At 38.9% G+C, this 21,896-nt stretch overlaps 3 protein-coding genes across 4 annotated transcripts; all 3 read left to right on the top strand.

Annotated features, from left to right (window-relative positions):
- Positions 1–349: 349 nt before the first annotated feature.
- LOC141599211 (uncharacterized) lies at positions 350–2,640 on the top strand. Of its 2 annotated transcripts, XM_074419163.1 has the most exons (3): positions 350–828; positions 859–942; positions 1,882–2,640. In XM_074419163.1, exons 1-3 carry the CDS (start codon positions 504–506, stop codon positions 2,376–2,378), a joined length of 906 nt encoding a protein of 301 aa, XP_074275264.1. In that variant the 5' UTR covers positions 350–503; the 3' UTR covers positions 2,379–2,640. The 2 variants fall into 2 exon arrangements, with proteins under 2 accessions (XP_074275264.1, XP_074275259.1); XM_074419158.1 differs by having other exon boundaries at positions 354–942.
- Positions 2,641–4,591: 1,951 nt separating this feature from the next.
- On the top strand, positions 4,592–5,125 carry LOC141640751 (uncharacterized). The gene has a single exon (XM_074449435.1). It carries the CDS (start codon positions 4,592–4,594, stop codon positions 5,123–5,125), a length of 534 nt encoding a protein of 177 aa, XP_074305536.1.
- A 14,981-nt stretch (positions 5,126–20,106) lies between these two features.
- Positions 20,107–21,896, top strand: LOC141599194 (uncharacterized). The gene is made up of 2 exons (XM_074419137.1): positions 20,107–20,737; positions 21,343–21,896. The coding sequence occupies exons 1-2, from the start codon at positions 20,182–20,184 to the stop codon at positions 21,804–21,806; spliced, it is 1,020 nt and encodes a 339-aa protein (XP_074275238.1). The 5' UTR covers positions 20,107–20,181; the 3' UTR covers positions 21,807–21,896.

Here is a 21,896-nt window from a genome sequence, read left to right as displayed (position 1 = left end):
TTATTTGAGTTGATAAGAAACTGAGTGAAAACATCGTCAATTGGAGTGCATCTATATTATCTTTTCCATCTATCCAAGCAACAAGTGTTCTGTCTGTTAACCCGTCAATAAAAAGAGTGAGTGAACATGATAACTAATCTCTAATCACGTACTCAAACCCGATTTCAAAATAACAATAACATGACCTGATTTTAAAATAATCAAACCAGCCCCAATCTGACCCGTATAGTTACAAACCCCTATTTTATGTGGCCTGAATACACGCGTCCCAGTTACCTGTTTTACTGTTTGCCATGTTTGCCATGTAATAGTATTTAACCCGTCTGAAAATGTAAACGAATAGTCCGTCTTGTAAAACTAAAAAGCTCTTTCGAAACACTTGCATTTTGGTAAGTGACACCGACACGCCAATAGAGAAACCCGTGTGTCACTGTGTAGTTGTAATCAACTAGTCCATTCATTTGCAAGTTAACGGCTTCATTGGTAACCCTAATTGATGAACAATGAATTTCAGGGCTAAGATCGAGTCCTTAGAGAATGAATTGGGGAAATTGAAGACGGAACGAATGTCTTATTATGTTGAGCGTCGTCAATTGGAGAGAAAATTGGAGGTTAAAAATGACGAATTGGAAGATTTAAAAAGGGAATTAGGGTTTAGCAAAGACCCCGAGGCGAAGGCGATTAAGAGGTATAAGCGGGCCTTGGAGTATAATATTGAGGTGGAGGCGGAAGTGGCGGAATTGAAGACTAGATTTGAGCAAGAAAGGGGACAATTACTTGATAGATTGATTCATTTCAAGGAAAAATTGGCGGAAAGGGTGTCAAGATACAGCTCACCCATGCGGGTGCGGCCCAGGCCCGATAACGGAACTTATCAAAGGGAGTTGGAATTGGCAAATTTGAGGGGAAAAATGATGGCGCCATGTCGAGAATTGGAAGCAGGTACTTGCAATTTACAAAGCTTATTTCTTTTATAATTATGGTTTGCTATTTGTCTACTGAAATTTTATGAATCAACATTGTTTGATGTTCTGTAGACATGCTTTGTACGGTAGTGATTGCTGTTGGTTTTGTGACAATTTTGATTCGTAGAAAGTAAACTATGTTTGCTGAAAGTCTGAAACAATTGATCTTAATTCTGGGTTGTACTCCGGAAAGATAATTTGTACCTGTTTAGGTACTTGCTGAGAGGATTTTCATTGACCAGGAGCGTTTTTATTTGGTTACAAAGAAGCCATGATGCTAGTTTTGATGTTGTGTGATTACGTTGCGAGTGCCACCAGTGAATGGCGTTACCAACTAAGCTGGCTATTCCCTGGACATTTGCAATTTGTAATGAGCAGCATGTTTTGTTGTTGTATTGCTGTCTACTGGTTGTAGAAGAGACTTATTTTCGCCCGATGGATCTATTTGGTTGCTGCATTATGATGGATGTGAATCTGTGATACATGAGACTCATTTTTGCCTGATTTATGCCTAATTTTACCTACTTTGTAGGGATAATATTTTGGTCTGCACTGTAGGCTGCAATAAACTTCAGTTTGGGATGCGGTCAAACTATCTATCTTGGTCTAGTGCGTCTTGCTTCAGACGGCTGTTTCCCGTCTGAAATAAGACGGGCAACATGTTGACATTTTAAAATAAAATGTTATTTTCTGATAACAGGTTGCCATTATTTTTCACATCATTTTCAGGGTAAAAAGTGACCGCTCTAGTCATAACATTTTGTGGATTAAATGGTTACATTTTCTTAAAAAATGGCAACATTTTACTGTCTTATTTCATACGGAAAACCGCCCGTCTGAAATAAGAATTTGTGATCTTGGTCCTAAGAAATCAACCCATTTACCTTTCTCTTTTTTTTGTCCCTCTCTTCTCCAGATTTAGCTTCCAAAAGGCAAGTCAATGACGTGAAATGCTCTTTGAAGTCCAGAAAACGTAAAGAGTTTGCTAAGCCGAGAGCATTTTCCGAGAGAAAGCTTGTAGGAGAGAATGGGGTAGTTTGCGATCGAAAGAGAAAATTTCCTGCTTATATCCAAAAAACTGAAACCGGTGACGTTTCTAGTAATGCTAGCAACCACAGTGATGACACTTTTACTGATGCAAGCGATCACGAACAAGATGCAGAACAAACAACCATACTAATCATTTTGGAGACCCCTTCTGGCAAGTTAATAGGCATGAGAGTCGAACCCTCTTTGACAATCGGCGGCCTCAAATTCAAGATCCTAAATAAAGAGGGCATCCGATCAGACTTACAACGCCTATGCTTCGCAGGAAAGGAACTCGAAGACAGCCGCACCCTCGCTCACTATAACATTAAGAGCTATTCCATCATCCAATTAATGGTAGAGCTTATTGTGGATGTAAAAACCTAACAAGCAGAAATGTGTTTCTGTAGAAGTCTTATTTGACTTTTGTTACATTTGGTAGGATTTTCATTATGGCGGCCTTTGTAGTTGGGATCCTATGTCAATCATTTTAGTTCTGCATGTCCGAGAAAGTAAATGTAACTTTTAAAATTTATTGGCAATTGTTCTTGCTGAATATTTTGTAGACGGTGATTCAAACTACGACAAGAAGAAATCAGCAGCTCAGTTGAAGTAGCGTGATCCATGAGTGATTGGTACCTGTTTAACATATGTAAGAGTAATGAAGACCTCTTTTTTTCCCCTTATCTACGGATGTGCAAATCTAAAATACTCGTAGGTAGGAATGTAAATTCCTGGGCTGTGTTTAAGCTGACAATTGCCTATTTTGTCAATATTAATATTTTTGGTGTTGGTTATCGACTTCTCGTTGCTCTCAGAGTCTCAATATGTTGTCCTCGATGGTACAGTGTACAACAGGATGTGTTTGTAGGAGCTGGGATGGATTATTCTATTGCTTGTAATGGAAGGTTTTACAATTTTAGTGTACTCCAAAAAAGTTCCCTTGCCATCTAATTTAGAGCAGCTACAGAGAAATGGAAGTCTGCAAGGCATTAACCTTTGTAGAGGTGAAAACTGATTATCTCATCTCTTCTTTGCGGATGATGCGGTGTTCTTCTTGCAAGAAAGGAACAATGGAGCTCAAAAACTGCGTAGATTGCTTAATAATTTTTGTGAAGTGTCTGGTCAGGTTCTGATTGAAGAAAAGTCTGCTGTCATTTTCAGTCCAAATACTAGATTAAGGCAAGCATGTCAGAGTATGAGAACTCTTGGAGTCAAAGGGGATAAAATTTTTGGTAAGTATCTTGGACTACCTACAGAGTTTCAAGGATCCAAGAAGGAAGTTTTTCGAGGGTTAATTGATCATGTCATGAAGAGAATTGCGTCCTGGAATGGGATTTTTCTATCTCCAGCTGTAGACTTACCTTAATTTCTTCTGTCTTATCAGGTCTTTCAAATTTCGTTCTATCGGTATTTGAAATACCGGTAAGTGTGGCAAAACGGGTTAATGCCCTTTTGTCACATTTTTGGTGGGCAGGATGCAAATTGGGGAGAACTATACACTGGTGTAGTCAAAATTATCTTAGTCTTCCGAAGGGTGAGGGGGGGCTTGGAATCCGTAATATTGTTTGTCTTAATCAGGCAATGTTGGCAAAACATGCTTGGCGGATTCTTTCTGGGGATCAATCTCTCTTCAGTAGGATTTTTAGGAAAAAACTTCTAGTAAATAATACCGTGCATGAAGGGCTGCCAAGGAGGAAAAAGGAAAGTAATTTATCATCGGGTGCAAGAAGTATTATGCACTGAATGGATTTCACGTGTGAACAGGTGGGTTGGAAACCAGGCTACTTATCGCAACTTAATGTGTGGACGAATAAATGGATGGATGGAAATGTTCCGGAACCCAGGGATGTTTTCCTGTCAAGGGACTCAGTGGGACTCCGAAACCTTAGGGTGGGAAACCTAAGGTTTAGAGAGAGAGATATGGAGGATCTTAAATGGAAGGAGGGGTTGATCAAGGAATTTTTCTCTGAAGATAGTGTAAAGAAAATCCTGTCCATTCCCATATGTAAGTCCAATAGTAGAGATGAGGTCTATTGGATTCATAGTCCTACATGTGATTTTTCTGTGAAAAGTGCATATGGTGTATTGTTCTTCCATTTTATGGCTGAGAAAGGGTCACAGAGGGACAGAACGCGTATTGATGAGGAGGAGAGGAATTTCTGTCGGAAAAAGTTGTGGTGTCTTCCAGGTCCTATGACTTGGAAAATGCTTTTATGGAGAATTATTACCAAGTCACTATCGGTGGGAAGTGGTTTTGTAAAGCGAAACATCAATATTGACCCTAGCTGCAAGATGTGCACACAGGATGATCAAAAAATGGAGACTATGGAACATATGTTCAGAGATTGCGAAGTAGCAAAAAGGATTTGGGCGTCAACTGAATTGGGAATTCGTGTTCTCAATGAGGAGAATTTAAGTTTAAGCAAATGGATTATGAATTGGATTAGGTATCTTGATCAACTGCTGACGCTAAACCACGGGTGATTAGGTTTATTGCCACAATTTGGAGCATTTGGGGTATAAAAAATAAAATTCTGTTTCAAGGGGAAGTCTTCCACCCGAAGTCAGTTATATACTTATGGTCGCAAATTGTGGGAATGATTGATCAGGTTTTTTGCAAGGAGGGGGGAAGTCGGGTAGAGGAAATTTTCGACGATGGCGGCTCAGAGGGGGAACAGATGAGGTGGATCCGGGAAAGCAAACCGGTTTTTGTCATTGAGTCACCAGGAAGCTGTGAGTGCGTTCGTATTATGGTTGATGCAGGTTGGAAAGATTTGGAAAAGGGGGGTGGGTGGGTGGGTTGGGTGGCGTTCTCGCCGGTCGGGCATAAATTATTTGAGGTTTATGTGGCGATAAAAGCGGAAAGCGCACTCCAAGCTGAAGCTCTGGGGATCCGTGAAGTTTTCTCCTGGGCAAAAAGGAAGGGCCTATGGCACTTGGAAGTTTCGTCGGATTGTCTTCACATCATTGCTTGCCTTGCGGAAGTTAGCCGACCACATCATCATATTAGAGCCATTATTGACGATATCCTTTGCTTAAGTTCTGGATTTCATTGTCTTTCTTTTAGCTTTATTCCGAGGACTTTTAATAAGATTGCCCATGGCCTTGCCTGTAAGGCCATGATTAGTTAGGTATGCCTTTTTTCACTGCTGCCAAAAAAAGAAAAAAAAAAGTTCCCTTCATTTTAAAGTAGAATTTTTTGTGAAACACAACCTTTAAAAAAAAACTCTTTGCGAAACACTACCTTTAAAAACAAAAATTGTGTTAGTTTGGGGTGTGTTATTAGAGACTGTGATGGTTCCTGGGTTCTTGGTTGGTCCACCCGCTTCCTTGCCCCTAACCCTTTCCTTTGTGCGGTCCTCGCCATCCGTGATGGGATTCGCCGTTCTAGAGTCCATGTGAATAACGTTCTGATTGCCTCTGACTGTCTTGATGCGGTTATCTCTATTTTGCGCCCCTCTGCCCCTTGTGGTCCGTGTACTAACGTTATTCTTGAGTGTAGGGACCTCTTGCAGGACTCTCCCCATTTGAAGCTTGTATTTGAGAAGAGATCGGCCAACCGTGTTGCGGATGTCATTGCCATTCGTGACACTAGTTCTTCTTTAGGTTGTTTTGAGTGGGATTACCCCCCTCCTCTTGTATTTCATCTTTGTACTTTAGACTCTGTTTTGGCCTGCGTGCCTCTCTCCCCCGACCCGCCCCCGTGATGTAAACTTTAACTCTTTTTCTGTCCTTTATTTAATATTGTTCCTTTCGTCCAAAAAAAAAAAAAATTGTAAAACACAACCTTTAAAAACAAAAAAGTTGCAAAACACTACTTTTAGGCTGGAGTTTGACCAAATTAATAAAAATCTGGTGATAACTCGCCATTAAATACGCTATAAGTGCACAAAAAAAATCAATTACTCTATCACAGTGTGAATGTGTGATGTCCAAACTCTTCAATTTTATTTCACTTAATTTTAAATCTGAAATCACCTTAAACAATCCCAAATTTTTACATGTTAGAAACCTTCTTCTTTGATTTTTTTTCCGTCATGAAAGTTTTAAGGTGGCAGGGATGTCATAACGACATTTGAGAAGCGGTATTGATGAAGATTCTGAACTGCCACTGAACATTGTGGTAAAAAAAAAAAAAAGAGGAGGCTATTTAGAAAAATTGAGGCAGGGAAGTGGTGAAGTGGATGACAGTGAGATAGAGAGAGAAGGAGCTTTTACCGGGGGAATTAAGAAAGATTGGGATTAATTGGAGGGAAAACATAAAAAGTCAAATAAACATGGCACGTGCGAGCTATTATGACATTGGAAATAAATAAAGCTGACGGATCCGGCCAAAAAGTAGTGTTTCGCAACTTTTTGGTTTTTAAAGGTTGTGTTTTACAATTTTTGTTTTTAAAGGTAGTGTTTCGCAAAAGGTTTTTTTTAAGTACTCTTTGGAGGGTTGTACAGTTGTACTTTACCTCAGTTGTTAAAGCTTGTCATAGACCAGTTGGGCTGATCGATTGGCTCGCATATGGGACGGCTTATATATGTATTGGGTTGGGTCAATGTTAACAGTCGTGTTAAATATCGTTGACCTTTTTACTAATTATCGTCGACTATTAAGCCATGTTTCCCACTTTACCCCCCACTTAACTCTCCCTAATCCCCCTCTCTCTCTCTCTCAAATCTTTCGGAAAAAAAGACGGTTTTTTACATAATGTTCGATTGAAACGGTTTAATCATGTTGGAAAATAACTTCAACAATGATCAAGCTACCAACGTATTCGCCGGGGTATGTTTACGTTTTAATTACGTTTCTATTTTATAATTTTTGTTCGGATTAGGGTAGAACGGATTAGCAATTACCCTTCCCCACGGCCAAAACAAAATCAAGACGGAAACTAGTTTTTTTTTAGAAAAAAAAAAGACGAAATGGGCCTGGACGAAAAAGTTTTACGTCCAGACGAAAAAAAATTCGTCCAGGCCTAGGTCTAGACGAATATTTTTTTCGTCCAGACCTAGCTCCAGACAATTTTTTTTTCCGCGCAGGCCAACTTCATTTTTTTTTTTTTAAAAAAAAACTAATTTCCGTCTTACAATATATTAATTAAATATCTACGATAAACTAATTTTCGTCTTAGAAATATCGGTAAATAGATTAATTAAATAATTACGATAAATTATGTCTTACAAATGTCGTTAAATAAATATACTCCGTAATAATTTTCGTTTATGTAATTTCCGTGTTAAATATAGTTTTTTTTTTTTTTTTTTAAATTCGGTTTGTTTAAAATGTTATGTTTTTAAATTCGTGCTGAATAATTACGATGATTTCGGTAGCAACGGTGTTGATTACACGAAATATTTCATTACCAACAGAGTATTCACTTTAAGTAAAGAAGGTTTCCAACTTTCAATTGGGCATATCAGATCGCACTTGGACTCAATTTGAAATTGAAAGAGCAAGCAACAAGAGATGAGGTCGGAACACGAATCTTTGTTTGGATTACTTTGTATGTCGTAGAAGAGGTGGAAGACGTCCTAACAATGATGATGGGGACGCGTTAATGAGAGCTAACATGACTTTCCAATGGTGTGATTGCAAATTCAAAATGAAAATTGTTGAAGTACAAGCCGCCCCTCCACAATGGTTAATTTACATGTTATCCAGAGTTCATAATCATGCTTTGGTGAAGTATGGCGACGATGATAGATATTATGCTAAGCTTGATGTTGATGAGTTGACGTTTATCGATGCCCAAGTTAGAGCTCATGTACCACCGACTCTGATTAGTGCGGGATTACATAAGCGGAATCCAGAAAAAGCACGACCCGCAAGACGACAAACCTACAACCGTGCTCAAAAAGTGAGGTCTGACGATAGAGAAGGAAGAAACCCGGCACGACACATGTTAGCACTTGTAGTTCAGCATAGATACGTGCAGTTATGAGTTACCGATCAGTCGACTAATCAGCTAACCCACGTGTTCATGGCTCATCCGGAAGTCGTTAAGATGTTTCGATCATACTACTATGTGGCCATCATGGATTCCACGGAGAAAACCAACAAACACGGTCTTCCGCTTGTTGAGATGGTTGGGATCACACCCGTCGGGAAGACCTTTGTGATCGCATATGCTTTCGTGAAATACGAGTCCGAGGATGGTTATGCTTGGGTCTTACGGCATCTGAAGGCCCTTCTTAATAACGACGTTCAGCCTAATGTCATTGTTACTGATTTCGAAAGAGGGTTGACAAAGGCGATTTCCATTGTTTTTCCGAATTCCTCCCATTTGATATGTCTTTGGCATATATATGCTGCCGTAGAGACGAGAGCACTTAATTTCGTTAGTCGGGATAATAATATGGAATTTACACCCTCAGACTTATATGTTTGACGAAACGAGATTAACTAAGTTAACGATTAGTGATTGCTCGACTCGAATGTATGATGAAAGTGCCCTCGTAAGAGGATTTAAATTAAATTGATTTGATTAATTGAGGTGGAGTTGGTCAAATTGATCGGTCATGCAACGAGACTGGAACTCAGAAGGATCCGAGCTTACATGGTCAATTGATCAAGCACGTAGACGTCAATAAGCAAATAGCGCGGTCTTAGAATGCAAAGGGAGAAGAGAAGGGCGGACACTCGCGTGAGAAATATGAGGAACGAAGGTCCCTATTTATACTAATCACACGGAGGAATTAGGGTTAGGGTAAAACTTTGGAAACAAATCTCGAGAAGATCTGAAAATACGCAGAAAAGAGCAGGGGAAGAGGCGCAACAACCACTGCGGCTCTTTGAAGCGGCACAGCAAGAGCTGCGTCCTTTCCCCAGAGGTTTCCTCCTGCGGAAGAAAGATTTTCCGCGTTTCTGTTATGGAATTGCGGTAGATCTCAACTTCCTTATTGTTTAAAATAATATTTCGGGATATATTTTGCCAAAAGATGAAAAGATTAAAATTATGGAATAGAAATATCCGGAATATTCCAGAACATTCCGACTCGGTATTTTAAATGGCTTATCAGAAAATGAAGACGGTTTTTGACCCGGACTCCAAATGAACTCTAATTACTGTCAAAACGACCGTAATGGCGTGTAGATGACGACCAAGGGGTAGACACAAGTATTTGAGCTATCACTTGACGATAAACTTATGAATTGTCATAAATCGTTCCGTGTACCAAACATGCGGCCCAATCATCACTGGGTGGCTTGCGGGAGGTGCAGAAATGAGGTATCTACAAGCTCGGTTTTGTGTATTGGGCTTTTTTTTTGTTTTTTTACCGAGTCACAAATGTAATATTTGACCGTGTTGCTCGATCTCGTTGTATGGTGACCGTTTCTTTTGATATATACTTACACTTCATCAAAAAAATTAAAACGGACAATACCGTTTGAAATCTACTAATTACTTACGACTCTGTTTGCTAAATGGCATATTGGCCAAATTTCAGCATATTGGATAGGTTTAGCATGTTTGACTTACGAATATGTTATTTAGAGCGTTTGGTTAACGACATATTGAAATAGCATATTGGGGTCCAATATGCTATTTTGTAATGTGCTGCTCCTACCAGTATATTGGGTTAGCGGATTAGAAAGAAAAAAAAATGGTCTTCTTTACCCCCTTTAAAATATACTAAGCTTCCTTTTATATGTGTAATAAATAATTTGTTTATATCCTTATTTGTCATTTTACAAATTATCTAAACAAGCTGCTAATGTAAATCTGTCAATTACCAAACACCTCTAAAACAATTGTGCTAAATAAATCCGCTAGTTAAACATGTTAAAGCATTATGCTAGTCAAATCTGATTTTTAAATCTGCTTTTGCTAATATTAATTCGTTGTTTACCAAATAGGGCCTACACCTTCTGTACAAAATATATATACGCCTAAGATACAATCAAAATAGCAATTTACGTAACCACCCGTGCAGTGCACGAGTTCACAAACTAGTTTCTAGTTATTTGTGTTTTGGAATTTGGAATACATTGAAAAATGTAAAACGACATATAAAACAGAAATTTTTACACAAGTTACACACTGGTATTCTATTGAAACCACAAATAGGATCCTACAGGCTGTTGTACAGTAACATTACACAACATGCCCATATATTATATATATATTAAACTATTAAGCCCAATAAAAATATAAAAAAATTACGCATCTTCTTTTTCCCTAATTTTGATTTCTCTTCAGTAGACAAACCCTCTCGCTCTCTTCTCTACATTTCTCTTAAACGACAATCGACAAATCTACTTTCTCCATAATTCTGATTCTAAAATAGTAAAAGAGAAGCAATTGACATCATGATGAAGGAGAAATTTTGGATAAAAAAATTCTTTCAAGATGATGATCACGAATTCACGAATTCCAGACGGGAACTCCCCATGAAAAAATTTCAGGGACAACAGAAGTTCTCACCTCTTCTCCTACACCGGAGAACTTTGTAAAAACTATCGATGTTGAGGAGCAGACTCAACGGGTTCAAGAGGAGGTCATCTTCCAGGTTGATAAGAAGACTCGTCTCACTTCTACCTCTTCCTATGTTAGTAAGGTCTCACTAGTCCAGTTTAAATTCGCAACAATCAGGGAACATTTGCATAGCAATTGGGGACGCAGTATGCATCGTTCTAATGGTAAAGGTCGAATGGGTCGATCTACGGCTAGTTCAAGGAAACGCTCTTCCGTTTCTATCAATGTTTTAACTTCTTCTTGCAGGTACACTCGCTCAATCACTGCAGGTACGAGGGCAAAGAGAAAGGAGGTTCAGTCAATCGAATTTGATGCCCATTACCATCCCCCTTTCAAGAAATGTCGTATTTTCTCTTCAACTACAACTACCTTTTCTTCCGTCTCTCGAATATCAAATAGTTTAGGGGGATTTACTGCCCCTTTGTTTGTAATATAAATGAACTCTATGTAGACGTTATTTGTTTTATTTATGTCAGTTTATCGTTGTCAAAAAAAAATTCACAACTTGCGTCACATATGAAACTTGAAATGTTTAATCTATCTAGTGGGACAAAGTAATTGATTTCAATTACCACTTTTACGTGTTTTAAAAATGCACACTACCCTATGACTTTTAGTAAACACAACAAAGTTTCTTCAAGTTACGAGCTTACGACTTGTGTGTGACTAAAGGCAAATAGGATTGTACATCCAGTTGTACCATAAGCATGGTACATCCAAGTATAAGAATTCGAGCTTACTTGTAATTTTTCCTGAGCTAATTTAAATTTCATTTTTTAATGTGTAAATGAATGAACTCAAAACTTTCTAATAAAGCTCATATTCTTTAATATAAAGCTCGGATACTTTGACACAAAGCTCAGGTTCTACACCGTACAACATATACATCTGGTTGTACTAAATGGTATTGAAAATTTAAGTTCCAATGAACATATTTATTGACAGTGTTGGAAATAGAAATTGCTCCTCAATAGACGAATCAGCGTCAAAGACCCAATTCATAACTCATAAACTAGACTATTATTTTTATTTAAGAAAAAAACGGGCATTATTCTACTCAAATACTCTGTACTTTCATACGAATTGAAATTGAAATAAAGTACTCCGAATTACAAATACTATTATTTCCCCGCCTTCAACAACAGTATTATTGGAAACCCTAATTTACGAACTATGAGCAACCATGAACAAGACGCAAAACAAACAGACGTACAAAATTTCATGGACTCCCTTATGCACAACACAGAAATTATGAGAGTTGAACCCTCTTTGACAATCGACAGCCTTAAAAAAACATTGCAAGACAAATTCGGCATCCCACCAGATCAACATACCTTAATTTTTGAAGGAAGGCAGCTCGAAGTCGGCCACACCCTCGCCCACTATGGCATCCGGAAGTCTACCGCCGTGGGCTTTTTTGCACGCGATAATTGGTTGAATTGGGAAGCAGGTATTTGCAATTTTAAAAACTAGTTGTCTTTTGATATTAAGGTTGCACAAATACTCTCCTGAAATAATATGAACATTGGTTGAATTGGGAAGACGAGACTATATAATTAAATACTCCCTCCTATTCTACATAACTCTCTCCTTTTATGGAGGGCACGGGAATTAAGGGAGGAGAGTATTATATGATAATAAAGTATTGGAGTGGGGTAGGAGATTGGAGAGGGAAAAGGTATTGTGTGATTAAAATAAGTATTATTGTGGGGGTAAGGTGATTAAAATAAGGATTGTTGTGGGGTAAAGTGATTAAAATAAGATAAAGTATGAGTATTGTGGGGTATTGTTGTGGGGTGAGGGGATTAAAATAAATATAAATGTATGCCAAATAAGGAAATAGGGAGAGTATTGTTAATAGACGAAAAAAGAAATAGGGAGAGTTATTTAGAATAGGAGGGAGTATAATATTTACATATTCAACAAAAAATGCGAACCAATTTTAGTATAAACAAAAATTTGGTCAGGTAACTTTTCAATGTAACATCATTAATAATAATTAAGAATTTTAAGATTAAAATCTAATCAATAATTTTGATTTTTAATAATCATAAAATATTTAATTAGTAAATTTTATCCTTAAAAATAAGATATGTAATTAATTGCACATTAAGATAAACTTATGGGGTTGACTATATTTATAAATTAACGGACTTGATTTCACATAATATCAAACTTAATGGGGGTGATTTATCTTCTTTACCGGATGAAGCTAGCTTTTTGCTAACATTTGCAATTCGTATTTCGTAATGAGTAGCCCGTTGTGTTATACTTTCGGTGATGGAATGAAGAGTCCTTTCTGTTCCATTTGGTTGCTGCATTATGATATGGACATGGCGGTGTTAGAGCGTCGGTTAAGGTTATTTTCCACGAAATTTTCCTTTATTGATCTAAATTGTAGAGTCGAAGTGGCGTGCCATATGTATGTGACACGCAACCAAATTGATGTGTCAAAATAACGTAGATTTGTAGGGTATTAATATTTTGGTCTTGATTACAAAAAGTTTGGGATGTGATGAGTGTTGTTTTAATTGCGGTAATAGACTAAACCAGATTCGAAAATAAGCGAAAGAGGGTAGAAAGATAGAACCGTAAACGTAGTGCCGTGGTAGGATGCCACTGCCTTGAAAACTATTTGCCCGGTACGACCGTGGTGGCGATCAGCTAGTGCCGGTAGTTCCCCAAGGATCACACTACAGCCTCCTCACTGTCACGCCCACTCGTGACAGAGAGACTTGGAACGAAATTAAGCAATACCCAGAAATTATATAGAGAACAGAAGAGAAGAGAGGAAGAAGAGTGTTTTGGAATGCGTTTCTGAAGCTGAGTGTAGGGTCTTATTTATAGCAGAACGGGAGCGATTCGAAGCTAAAAACGTGCCCCTAAACTGCAGTAGTCAAGCCTGAAGAACAGGAGCCTTTTGCTCACCCACTAACAGTCGGATTGACTGTTTCTCTTATTCTGTTTTGACACCAAAACAGAAGCAGCATAAAACACACACTCGGCCCAAAAAGGTAGGCATAGCCCGCCGCATGCGATTCCCGATTCCCGATTCCCGATTCCCGAATCCCGAATCCCGATCCGGGCCGGGCTCGGGCACGGGCGCGCGCGTGTGTGCGAGCTGAATTAAGCACCTCGCAAGGCTTCCACAAAAGCCTCCCTTGACCCACTAGTGATAGTGAAAGGCAAGATGAGATATATAAACACATACATCTTTCTTTTCCTCACCAATGTGGGACAATATGGAAAAATGACTTTGCTAAAGAAAGCCCCTATTTCCAACAATCCCCCACTAGGGGCGCCAGAGACAAAGAAAAAGAATTCCTGGGTAAAGGAAGGATTGGATACTTAGGTATCAATATCTTTCGATTTGAATTGACACTTTAGTGTAATGAGGAAACAACTTACTTACAGCGAGAGAATATCTTGCGATTTGAATTCTAGTGAGCTTCTGGTCGATACCCCCACAACACATATCATACCTTGATTAAGATCGTTCGCGAAAGTGCAACGCGCTCTTTTAGAGTTATGCGTTTACCTCGGTACTAATAGATGTGATCAAAAGACTTCTCATAGTCTAATGATTTGTTACACCTACGTAGGTGACTCAAGCGCTTCTCAATAGCACTTCTCACATGAGTCATTAAGGACCTAAGTCCAACCTGGTGTATGATCCATCAAGTGCGTCTCAAAGCACCACCATAAAGGCTATGAATCATATAACGCCATAGGAATAGAAGCTTTAGATCTAGTCAAGTCTCACTCTTGACCTAAGGACTTAAGCCCCATTCCCCTCGACGTATCAACGACTAGTCTCCTAGCCAACCCTTTAGTAAAGGGATCAGCAAGATTGTTTTCGGACTTCACATAGTCCAAAGCAATCACTCCGTTGTCTTGGAGTTGTCTAACTGCAGCGTGCCTTATTCGAATGTGTCTCTTCTTCGAGTTGTAGACACTATTCTTTGCAACACCAATAGCAGCCTGCGAGTCACAGTGCAGGGAGACCGGTGTCAACCGTCCGCCCCATACTGGTATATCAGCTAAAAGGTTTCTCAACCATTCAGCCTCTTGTCCTGCCAACTCAAGAGCTATGAACTCAGATTCCATGGTAGAGCGTGCGATACAAGTCTGTTTGGAGGACTTCCACGATATAGCACCTCCACCCATGTTAAAGACATAACCACTAGTAGAACAGATCTCATCGTTACCTGCAACCCAGTTCGCATCACAATATCCTTCTAACACAGCAGGAAATTTACTATAATGCAAACATAAGTCAACTGTTCCTTTTAGATATTTTAGTAAACGACGAAGAGCATTCCAGTGTTCATTACTAGGGTTATGTGTATAACGACTCAGTCTACTAACTGCATAGGCAATATCTGGTCGAGTACAGTTCATTAAAAACATCACACTACCTAGGATTTTAGCATACTCTTCTTGGGAAACACTCTTGCCCAAGTTTTTACACAAGTGTACACTAGGATCATAGGGTGTTCTAGCAGGCACATCATCAAAGCAGTTAAACTTTTTCAACACTTTTTCAACATAATGAGATTGACTTAGACAGATTCCATTGGGGTTTCGGATGACCTTAACTCCTAGGATAACATCAGCTTCTCCTAAGTCCTTCATCTCAAATTGTGATGACAAAAATTCTTTGGTTCTAATTATGACCTCCAAATTATTACCAAGTATTAACATGTCATCAACATATAGGCATATAATTACACAATCAGATTCCATCTTTTTTGAATAAACACATGAATCAGAATTGTTAACCACGTAGCCATTACTTATTAAAGTGTTGTTAAATTTCTCATACCACTGTTTAGGTGCTTGTTTCAGTCCATAAAGTGACTTGTTCAGTTTACACACTTTACTCTCTTGACCCTCAATCACAAAACCTTCAGGTTGAGACATGTAGATCTCTTCCCTTAGTTCACCATTCAAAAAGGCAGTTTTAACATCCATCTGATGTATAACAAGGTTATGAATAGCAGCTAAGGCGACAAGAGTCCTAATAGTCGAAATTTTGGTCACAGGAGAGTAAGTATCAAAATAATCAATACCCTTCTTTTGTGTAAAGCCTCTAACTACAAGTCTAGCTTTGAACCTCTCTATTGTACCGTCAGGTCTCATTTTCTTTTTAAAGATCCATTTACTTGTAATGGGTTTACTACCTTTAGGTAAATCAGTCAACTCCCAAGTCTAATTTGACACAAAAGAGTCAAGTTCACTTTTAATAGCATCTTTCCAAAAATTAGCATCAATGGATTTCATTGCCTCACTATAGGTTTTTGGGTCATCTTCTATTAAAAAGGTTGAAACAAACTCATCACTAGCACAAACAGTGTATCCAAGTTCAGACAACATAGTTGTATCATAATCATCACCAAAGTTCTTTGGGAATCTAGGTCTTTTACTTCTTCTAGGTTCAACAGAAACAGCAATAGAAGAGCTAGCTCTAGCATGTGAAGACAAATCGGGGAGATGCAACAGATAAACGGGAGATGGTACAACAGTTTTTCGAAAAGGAAAAACATGCTCAAAAAATTCGGCATCTCTAGCCTCGGATATAGAACGGTCACTCAAAGACATAAATCTATAAGCAGAGCTATTTTGAGCATAACCTATAAACACACAATCATAGGTCTTAGGTCCAACGGTAGGTCTCCTAAAATCAGGTAAACCCACTTTAGCTAAACACCCCCATACCCTAAGGAAGCTCGGGTTAGGAGGATAGCCCTTCCAAATCTCGTAGGGTGTCTTGTCAATTTTCTTATGAGGTACACGGTTAAGAATGTGACAAGTTGAAAGAATTGCTTCCCCCACATATCGTCGGATAGGCCGAACTTAAAAGCATAGCATTCATCATTTCTTTTAAGGTTCTATTTTTACGTTCAGCTACACCATTGGATTGGGGTAAGTAAGGTGGACTAGTCTCATGTATTAAACCGTTTAAAGACAAAAGTCAGCTAGATAATCGGATTTATACTCACCACCTCTATCGAGACCTTACCCTTTTAATTTTTCTGTCAAGTTGGTTCTCAACTTCATTCTTAAATTTTATAAAAGATTGTTCAGCTTCATCTTTAGTCTTAAGCAAATAGACACTGGTGTATCTAGAACAGTCATCTATAAACGTAACATAATAATTCTTGCCACCTCTACTTGCAACATTTTTGAAGTCAACTAGGTCGGTGTGGATTAACTCAAGAAGACTCGTGTTCCTAGTAGTCACGGGTTTACTAGGCTTCTTTGTAAACTTAGCCTCAACACAGCCTAGCACATTTAGAGAATTCTTGACTCGTTAAACTCGGAATTAAACTCATAGTTCTAAGTTTTTTAATATAATCCACATTCACATGACCTAACCTACCATGCCAAATATCAATAGACTCGATATAAGCGAGAAGAAGATGCAATATTATTAATAGCAGAATCAGAGTTCAATACAAAAAGACCCCCAGACAGATAACCCTTGCCCACAAATTCCCCATTACGCGACATTACCACCTTGTCAGCCTCAAAAACAAGTTTCAAACCAGCTTTGTTTAGCAAGGCACCAGACACAAGGTTTCGACGCAATGAGGGTACAAATAAAACATTACTGAGAGCAAGTGTTTTCCCCGAGGTGAGTTTGAGAAAGATCTTGCCTTTGCTCGTGATCTTTGCGGATGAAGAATTACCCATGTAGACGCATTCCCCATCAAAGAACTTCCTCGAACTCAAGCAAATAAACCCCTATCAAGACAGAGGTGTCTCAAGCTCCAAGATCAAGACCCATTCAGCAACATTACCCACCAGATTAGCTTCCACAACCACAGCTGCAATAACATCATCAGTCACAGCAACATTGGCCTCAGCAGATTTCTTCTCAGAGCATTGGTAGGCTTTGTGCCCAGGTTTTCCGCAGACATAGCAGACAATAGGGCCCTTAGCAGCTTTCTGAATCTTAGGAACCGGTTTGGTATGCTTCCCTGGACCATTCTTCTTAGCAGGACTCTGGTTCTTACCCTGACCAACCTTGGCCTTACCCTTACCCTTATATTTCTCAGCATTAGAAGGACCACCGGACTCAACCAAGTTAGCTTTAAAGAAAGAATAAAGCAGAACGAGTCACAGATTGACTAGCAGGAAGGTCTTTAAGGCGATTAGCCTCCTCGGTCCTCATATGTCCTATAAGTTCTTTAAGGGACAGGTCTTTCTTTTTATGCTTAAGTTGGTTTCGGTAATCGACCGGGGAGGGAGGGAATTTCTCTAGCAGAACATTAGCTACAAAGATATCGTCAAGTTTCATGCCCTCATTCACAACATCAACACATAAGTTTTCATAGACATGGACTTGATCCATGATGGGTTTCCGTCACCATCCGAAATCCCAACCATTTTCCCACAACATACTTCTTTTTCCCCGCATCATCAGCCCCATACTTAGTTTCTAAAGACTCCCAAATAAATTTAGCAGACTTATTCACAGCAAATAAGTCGAAAAGGGTGTTTGTCATATTATTCAGAATATGCCACCTAGCAGTTTTGTTATCTTTCACAAATTTTGCAATATCCTCTTCAATGGACTTAACATCTTTAGAGGGAGGAGGGGTCTTCTCAGCATCAGTAGGGGTGATAGGTTTAGGCGGGTCATTAAATAAGACGTAATCAATATCTAACTGCTCAAAATACATCAATAATTTCTGGGACCAACGCTTATAATTATGACCATCTAGTGACTCCAATTTCGCCAATTCAGGAGCAATTTTCGAACTAACAGACATGGTTACAGCAACAACAAAAAAAAAAATAGTTTTCAAATTGTTGTTTTAATTGCGGTAATAGACTAAACCAGATTCGAAAATAAGCGAAAGAGAGTAGAAAGATAGAACCGTAAACGTAGTGCCGTGGTAGGATGCCACTGCCTTGAAAACTATTTGCCCGGTACGACCGTGGTGGCGATCAGCTAGTGCCGGTAGTTCCCCAAGGATCACACTACAGCCTCCTCAATGTCGTGCCCACTCGTGACAGAGAGACTTGGAACGAAATTAAGCAATACCCAGAAATTATATAGAGAACAGAAGAGAAGAGAGGAAGAAGAGTGTTTTGGAATGTGTTTCTGAAGCTGAGTGTAGGGTCTTATTTATAGCAGAACTGGAGCAGTTCAGAAGCTAAAAACGTGCCCCTAAACTGCAGCAGTCAAGCCTGAAGAACAGGAGCCTTTTGCTCACCCACTAACAGTCGGATTGACTGTTTCTCTTATTCTGTTTTGGTGTCAAAACAGAAGCAGCATAAAACACACACTCGGCCCAAAAAGGTAGGCATAGCCCGCCGCAGGAGATTCCCAATTCCCAATTCCCAAATCCGGGCCGGGCTCGGGCATGGCGCGCGTGTGCGAGCTGAATTAAGCACCTCGCAAGGCTTCCACAAAAGCCTCCCTTGACCCACTAGTGATAGTGAAAGGCAAGATGAGATATATAAACACATACATCTTTCTTTTCCTCATCAATGTGGGACAATATGGAAAAATGACTTTGCTAAAGAAAGCCCCTATTTCCAACAATGAGACTATCTATCTTGGTCCTAAGAAATAAACCAATTAAACTTTTGCGTTTTTTTTGTCTCTTCTCGGAATTCAGTGTCTGAAAGCCGGACAACAACCATGAGTGTCATTACCCCTCTTTTCGGCAATAACAAATCCAAGATCAGAGACAGAGAGGGAAGCTCCCAGACCAACAGCGGCGTCTAATGTTTGCTGGAAAGGAGCTCGAAGACAGACGCACCGTTGCCCAGTGTAACATCGAGAAGGAGAACATCGTCCACCTCGTACGACGTTTTTAAAAATAAAACTAGCAAAATGTGTGTTTTTTTTTTTTTTTTTTTTTTTAATTGAAGTCCTATGTGACTATAGTACCTGTGGTAGGATTTTCATTATGGATTATCGGCCCTTGTAGTTGGGATCATATGTGAAATCGTTTTTACTTTTTCAAGTTATCAAATTATGATAATGGTAATCTCGTCTTTCCTTTATGTGAATCTGATATTCTGATGCTTGAGCTCAAATTTGGCTATATATACTGTCAATATTAAGATTTCCGGTTTTCTTCCTCATCTTTCTCCACCTTTATGGCCTAATCAATGGTACAGTAGGAAGATTAATATATTACACTACAAAAAAACACGGGATTTGCGAGGGACTTCTATCGAAAATACTTGTGTGAGGGACTGTCCCTTACAGTCCCTCGCAAATCCCGTGTTTATTAGTAGTGTTATGCAAAGCGAAACATTGAAATTGAATGCTCATGCATTGATCCCATTTACGCGTTAAATAATTAGGAAGATTAAAGGATCTTGTAAATTGTAATTCACATTTCACAAAAACGCATGAATAATTGTCGAAGTAGTCTTATTTTGGACTTTCATTCAAATAAAAATAATTAGTGACAAAGTGGTAATTTGTGTTATACTTGTGATAATACTATTTACAAACTAGTATAAATATTTTTGTCAAATTATTATGGGAGAATACGCGCCTCCGCCTAAGTTCGCCACTATTTTGGAGGGAAACTTTGTGTGGGAAAATAATTAGTGACGGAAATAGCCCGCTTGAAACAAGACTTGCCCTTTAAGAAAAATAAACATCACTCCGGTTCACAAGTACTCTCTACTTTATACGAATTGAATTAAAGCCCTTCGGTATTATTGGAAACCCTAATTTACGAACAATGAGCTTCCATTCTCGCGACGTAGAAAAACTTGGTCTTTGTAGGGCTAAAATCCATTCTTTAGAGGATGAATTGGGGAAACTGAAAGCTGAACATCTGTTTTGCGATATTGAACGCCGTCGTTTGGAGAGAGAGTTGGAGGCGAAAAATAGCGAATTAGAAAATTTAAGTAGGAAATTAGGGTTTAGTAAGGACACTGAAGAGAAGGCGATTGCGAGGTATGATCTCGCCTTGGAGTATAATAGAGAGTTGGAGGCAGAAGTCGGGAAATTGATGGCGAAACAGTTGGCTTGGGATTTTGAGCGTCGTAAAATGGAGAGGAAATTGGAGGTTAAAAATGATGAATTGGAAGATTTAACTAGGAAATTAGGGTTTAGCAAGGACGCCGAGGCGGATGCAGTTAAGAGGTATGAGCAGGCCTTGGAGTATAATCGGGAGGTGGAGGCGAAAATGAAGGAAATGAAGACGGGATTTGATAAGGAAAACGGAGAATTACTGGGCAAGTTAAGTGATTTAAAGGATGAATTGATTCAGAGGGAGGTGGAATTGGAACCAGGTATTTGGATTTTTGAAATTTTTTTTTTTTTTTTTTATTATGGTTTGCTAATTTTCGAAAAAGTCAGTAACTCCGTTTCATTTTCATTGTCCCCTGACTCCCCTCTTCGTCGTTTATAGTAAAGTGCTTTGAAATTATGTGCAAAGAAGCAATGATATTTTCACACACATTGATATCGATTTTGTGACACCAGTTTAGCAAACGAGTAATTTTTGCTAGAATAGTTGATCTCAATTCTGGTTTATACTCAAGATTACTTGTTTAGACACTCGAAGAGGATTTTTCACTAACCAGGACCGTTTTTGGTTGGCTTCATGGGAGCCATGACCATGAGTAGTTTTGATGTTGTGGCCTGTGGGGCGGTTTCAAAAATTCAAATCTACGGTAGAACTACCACCGCCTAATGACGTTACAAGATAAGCTAGCTTTTAGCTGACATAGCATTCAGGATCGTGTTTAGTTGTATTTTTTGGTGATCAAAGAGTCCCTTTTCTTCCATTTGGTTGCTACATTATTTTTTTTTTTTTTTTTGGTACATATTTGGTTGCTACATTATGATGAATGTGATATACATACTTTTTTTTTTCTTTCTTCATCTTCTCTAGATTCAGATGCTGAAAGTTATGTCAATGATGTGAAATGCTCTTCGAAGTCCAGAAAATGTATAGAGTTTGCTAAGTGGACAATGCTTTTTGAGGGAAGCCTTGTAGTACAGAATAAGGCAGCTTGTGATCAAAAGAGAGAAGCTCCTGCATACCACAGTGATGACACTCGTGACAGTTCAAGTAAAGTGAAGAACCACGAACAAGACGCAGAACAAACAACCATACAGATTTCCATGAGAGGCTTTTTTGGCAGGAGAGCAACCATGAACATGATAGTTGAACCCTCTTTGACAATCAAGGGCCTCAAATCAAAGATCCAGGACAGATTTGGCCACAAAGTAGAACAACAACGCCTAATCTATGAAGGAAAGCAGCTCGAAGACAACCGTACCCTCGCCCACTATGACATCCAGAACGACTCCATCATTTGGATTGTAACCCGTTGTGGGGATAGCGCTTTGTAATTTTTTTTTTTCATGTTAATGTTTTACTGCACAGTTAATTAGCCTTGCGAGTTGTGACTCTTTAATTAGTACTCATATTTCTTTCTTTCT

The sequence above is a fragment of the Silene latifolia genome, chromosome 1 (genome assembly GCF_048544455.1).
Source record: "Silene latifolia isolate original U9 population chromosome 1, ASM4854445v1, whole genome shotgun sequence".
Classification (NCBI taxonomy): Eukaryota; Viridiplantae; Streptophyta; class Magnoliopsida; order Caryophyllales; family Caryophyllaceae; genus Silene; species Silene latifolia.
The sequence above is the reverse complement of the archived record's forward strand: the minus strand, read 5'-3'. Positions and strand labels throughout refer to the sequence as shown.

Bases quoted from the DNA above. Each gene is read 5' to 3' on its own strand.
- LOC141599211 (XM_074419158.1), top strand. From the start codon at position 504: ATGAATTTCAGGGCTAAGATCGAGTCCTTAGAGAATGAATTGGGGAAA. The intron at 943-1,881 runs GTACTTGCAATT...TCTCTTCTCCAG, and splicing joins ATGTCGAGAATTGGAAGCAG to ATTTAGCTTCCAAAAGGCAA.
- LOC141640751 (XM_074449435.1), top strand. From the start codon at position 4,592: ATGATTGATCAGGTTTTTTGCAAGGAGGGGGGAAGTCGGGTAGAGGAA.
- LOC141599194 (XM_074419137.1), top strand. From the start codon at position 20,182: ATGAGCTTCCATTCTCGCGACGTAGAAAAACTTGGTCTTTGTAGGGCT. The intron at 20,738-21,342 runs GTATTTGGATTT...CATCTTCTCTAG, and splicing joins GGAGGTGGAATTGGAACCAG to ATTCAGATGCTGAAAGTTAT.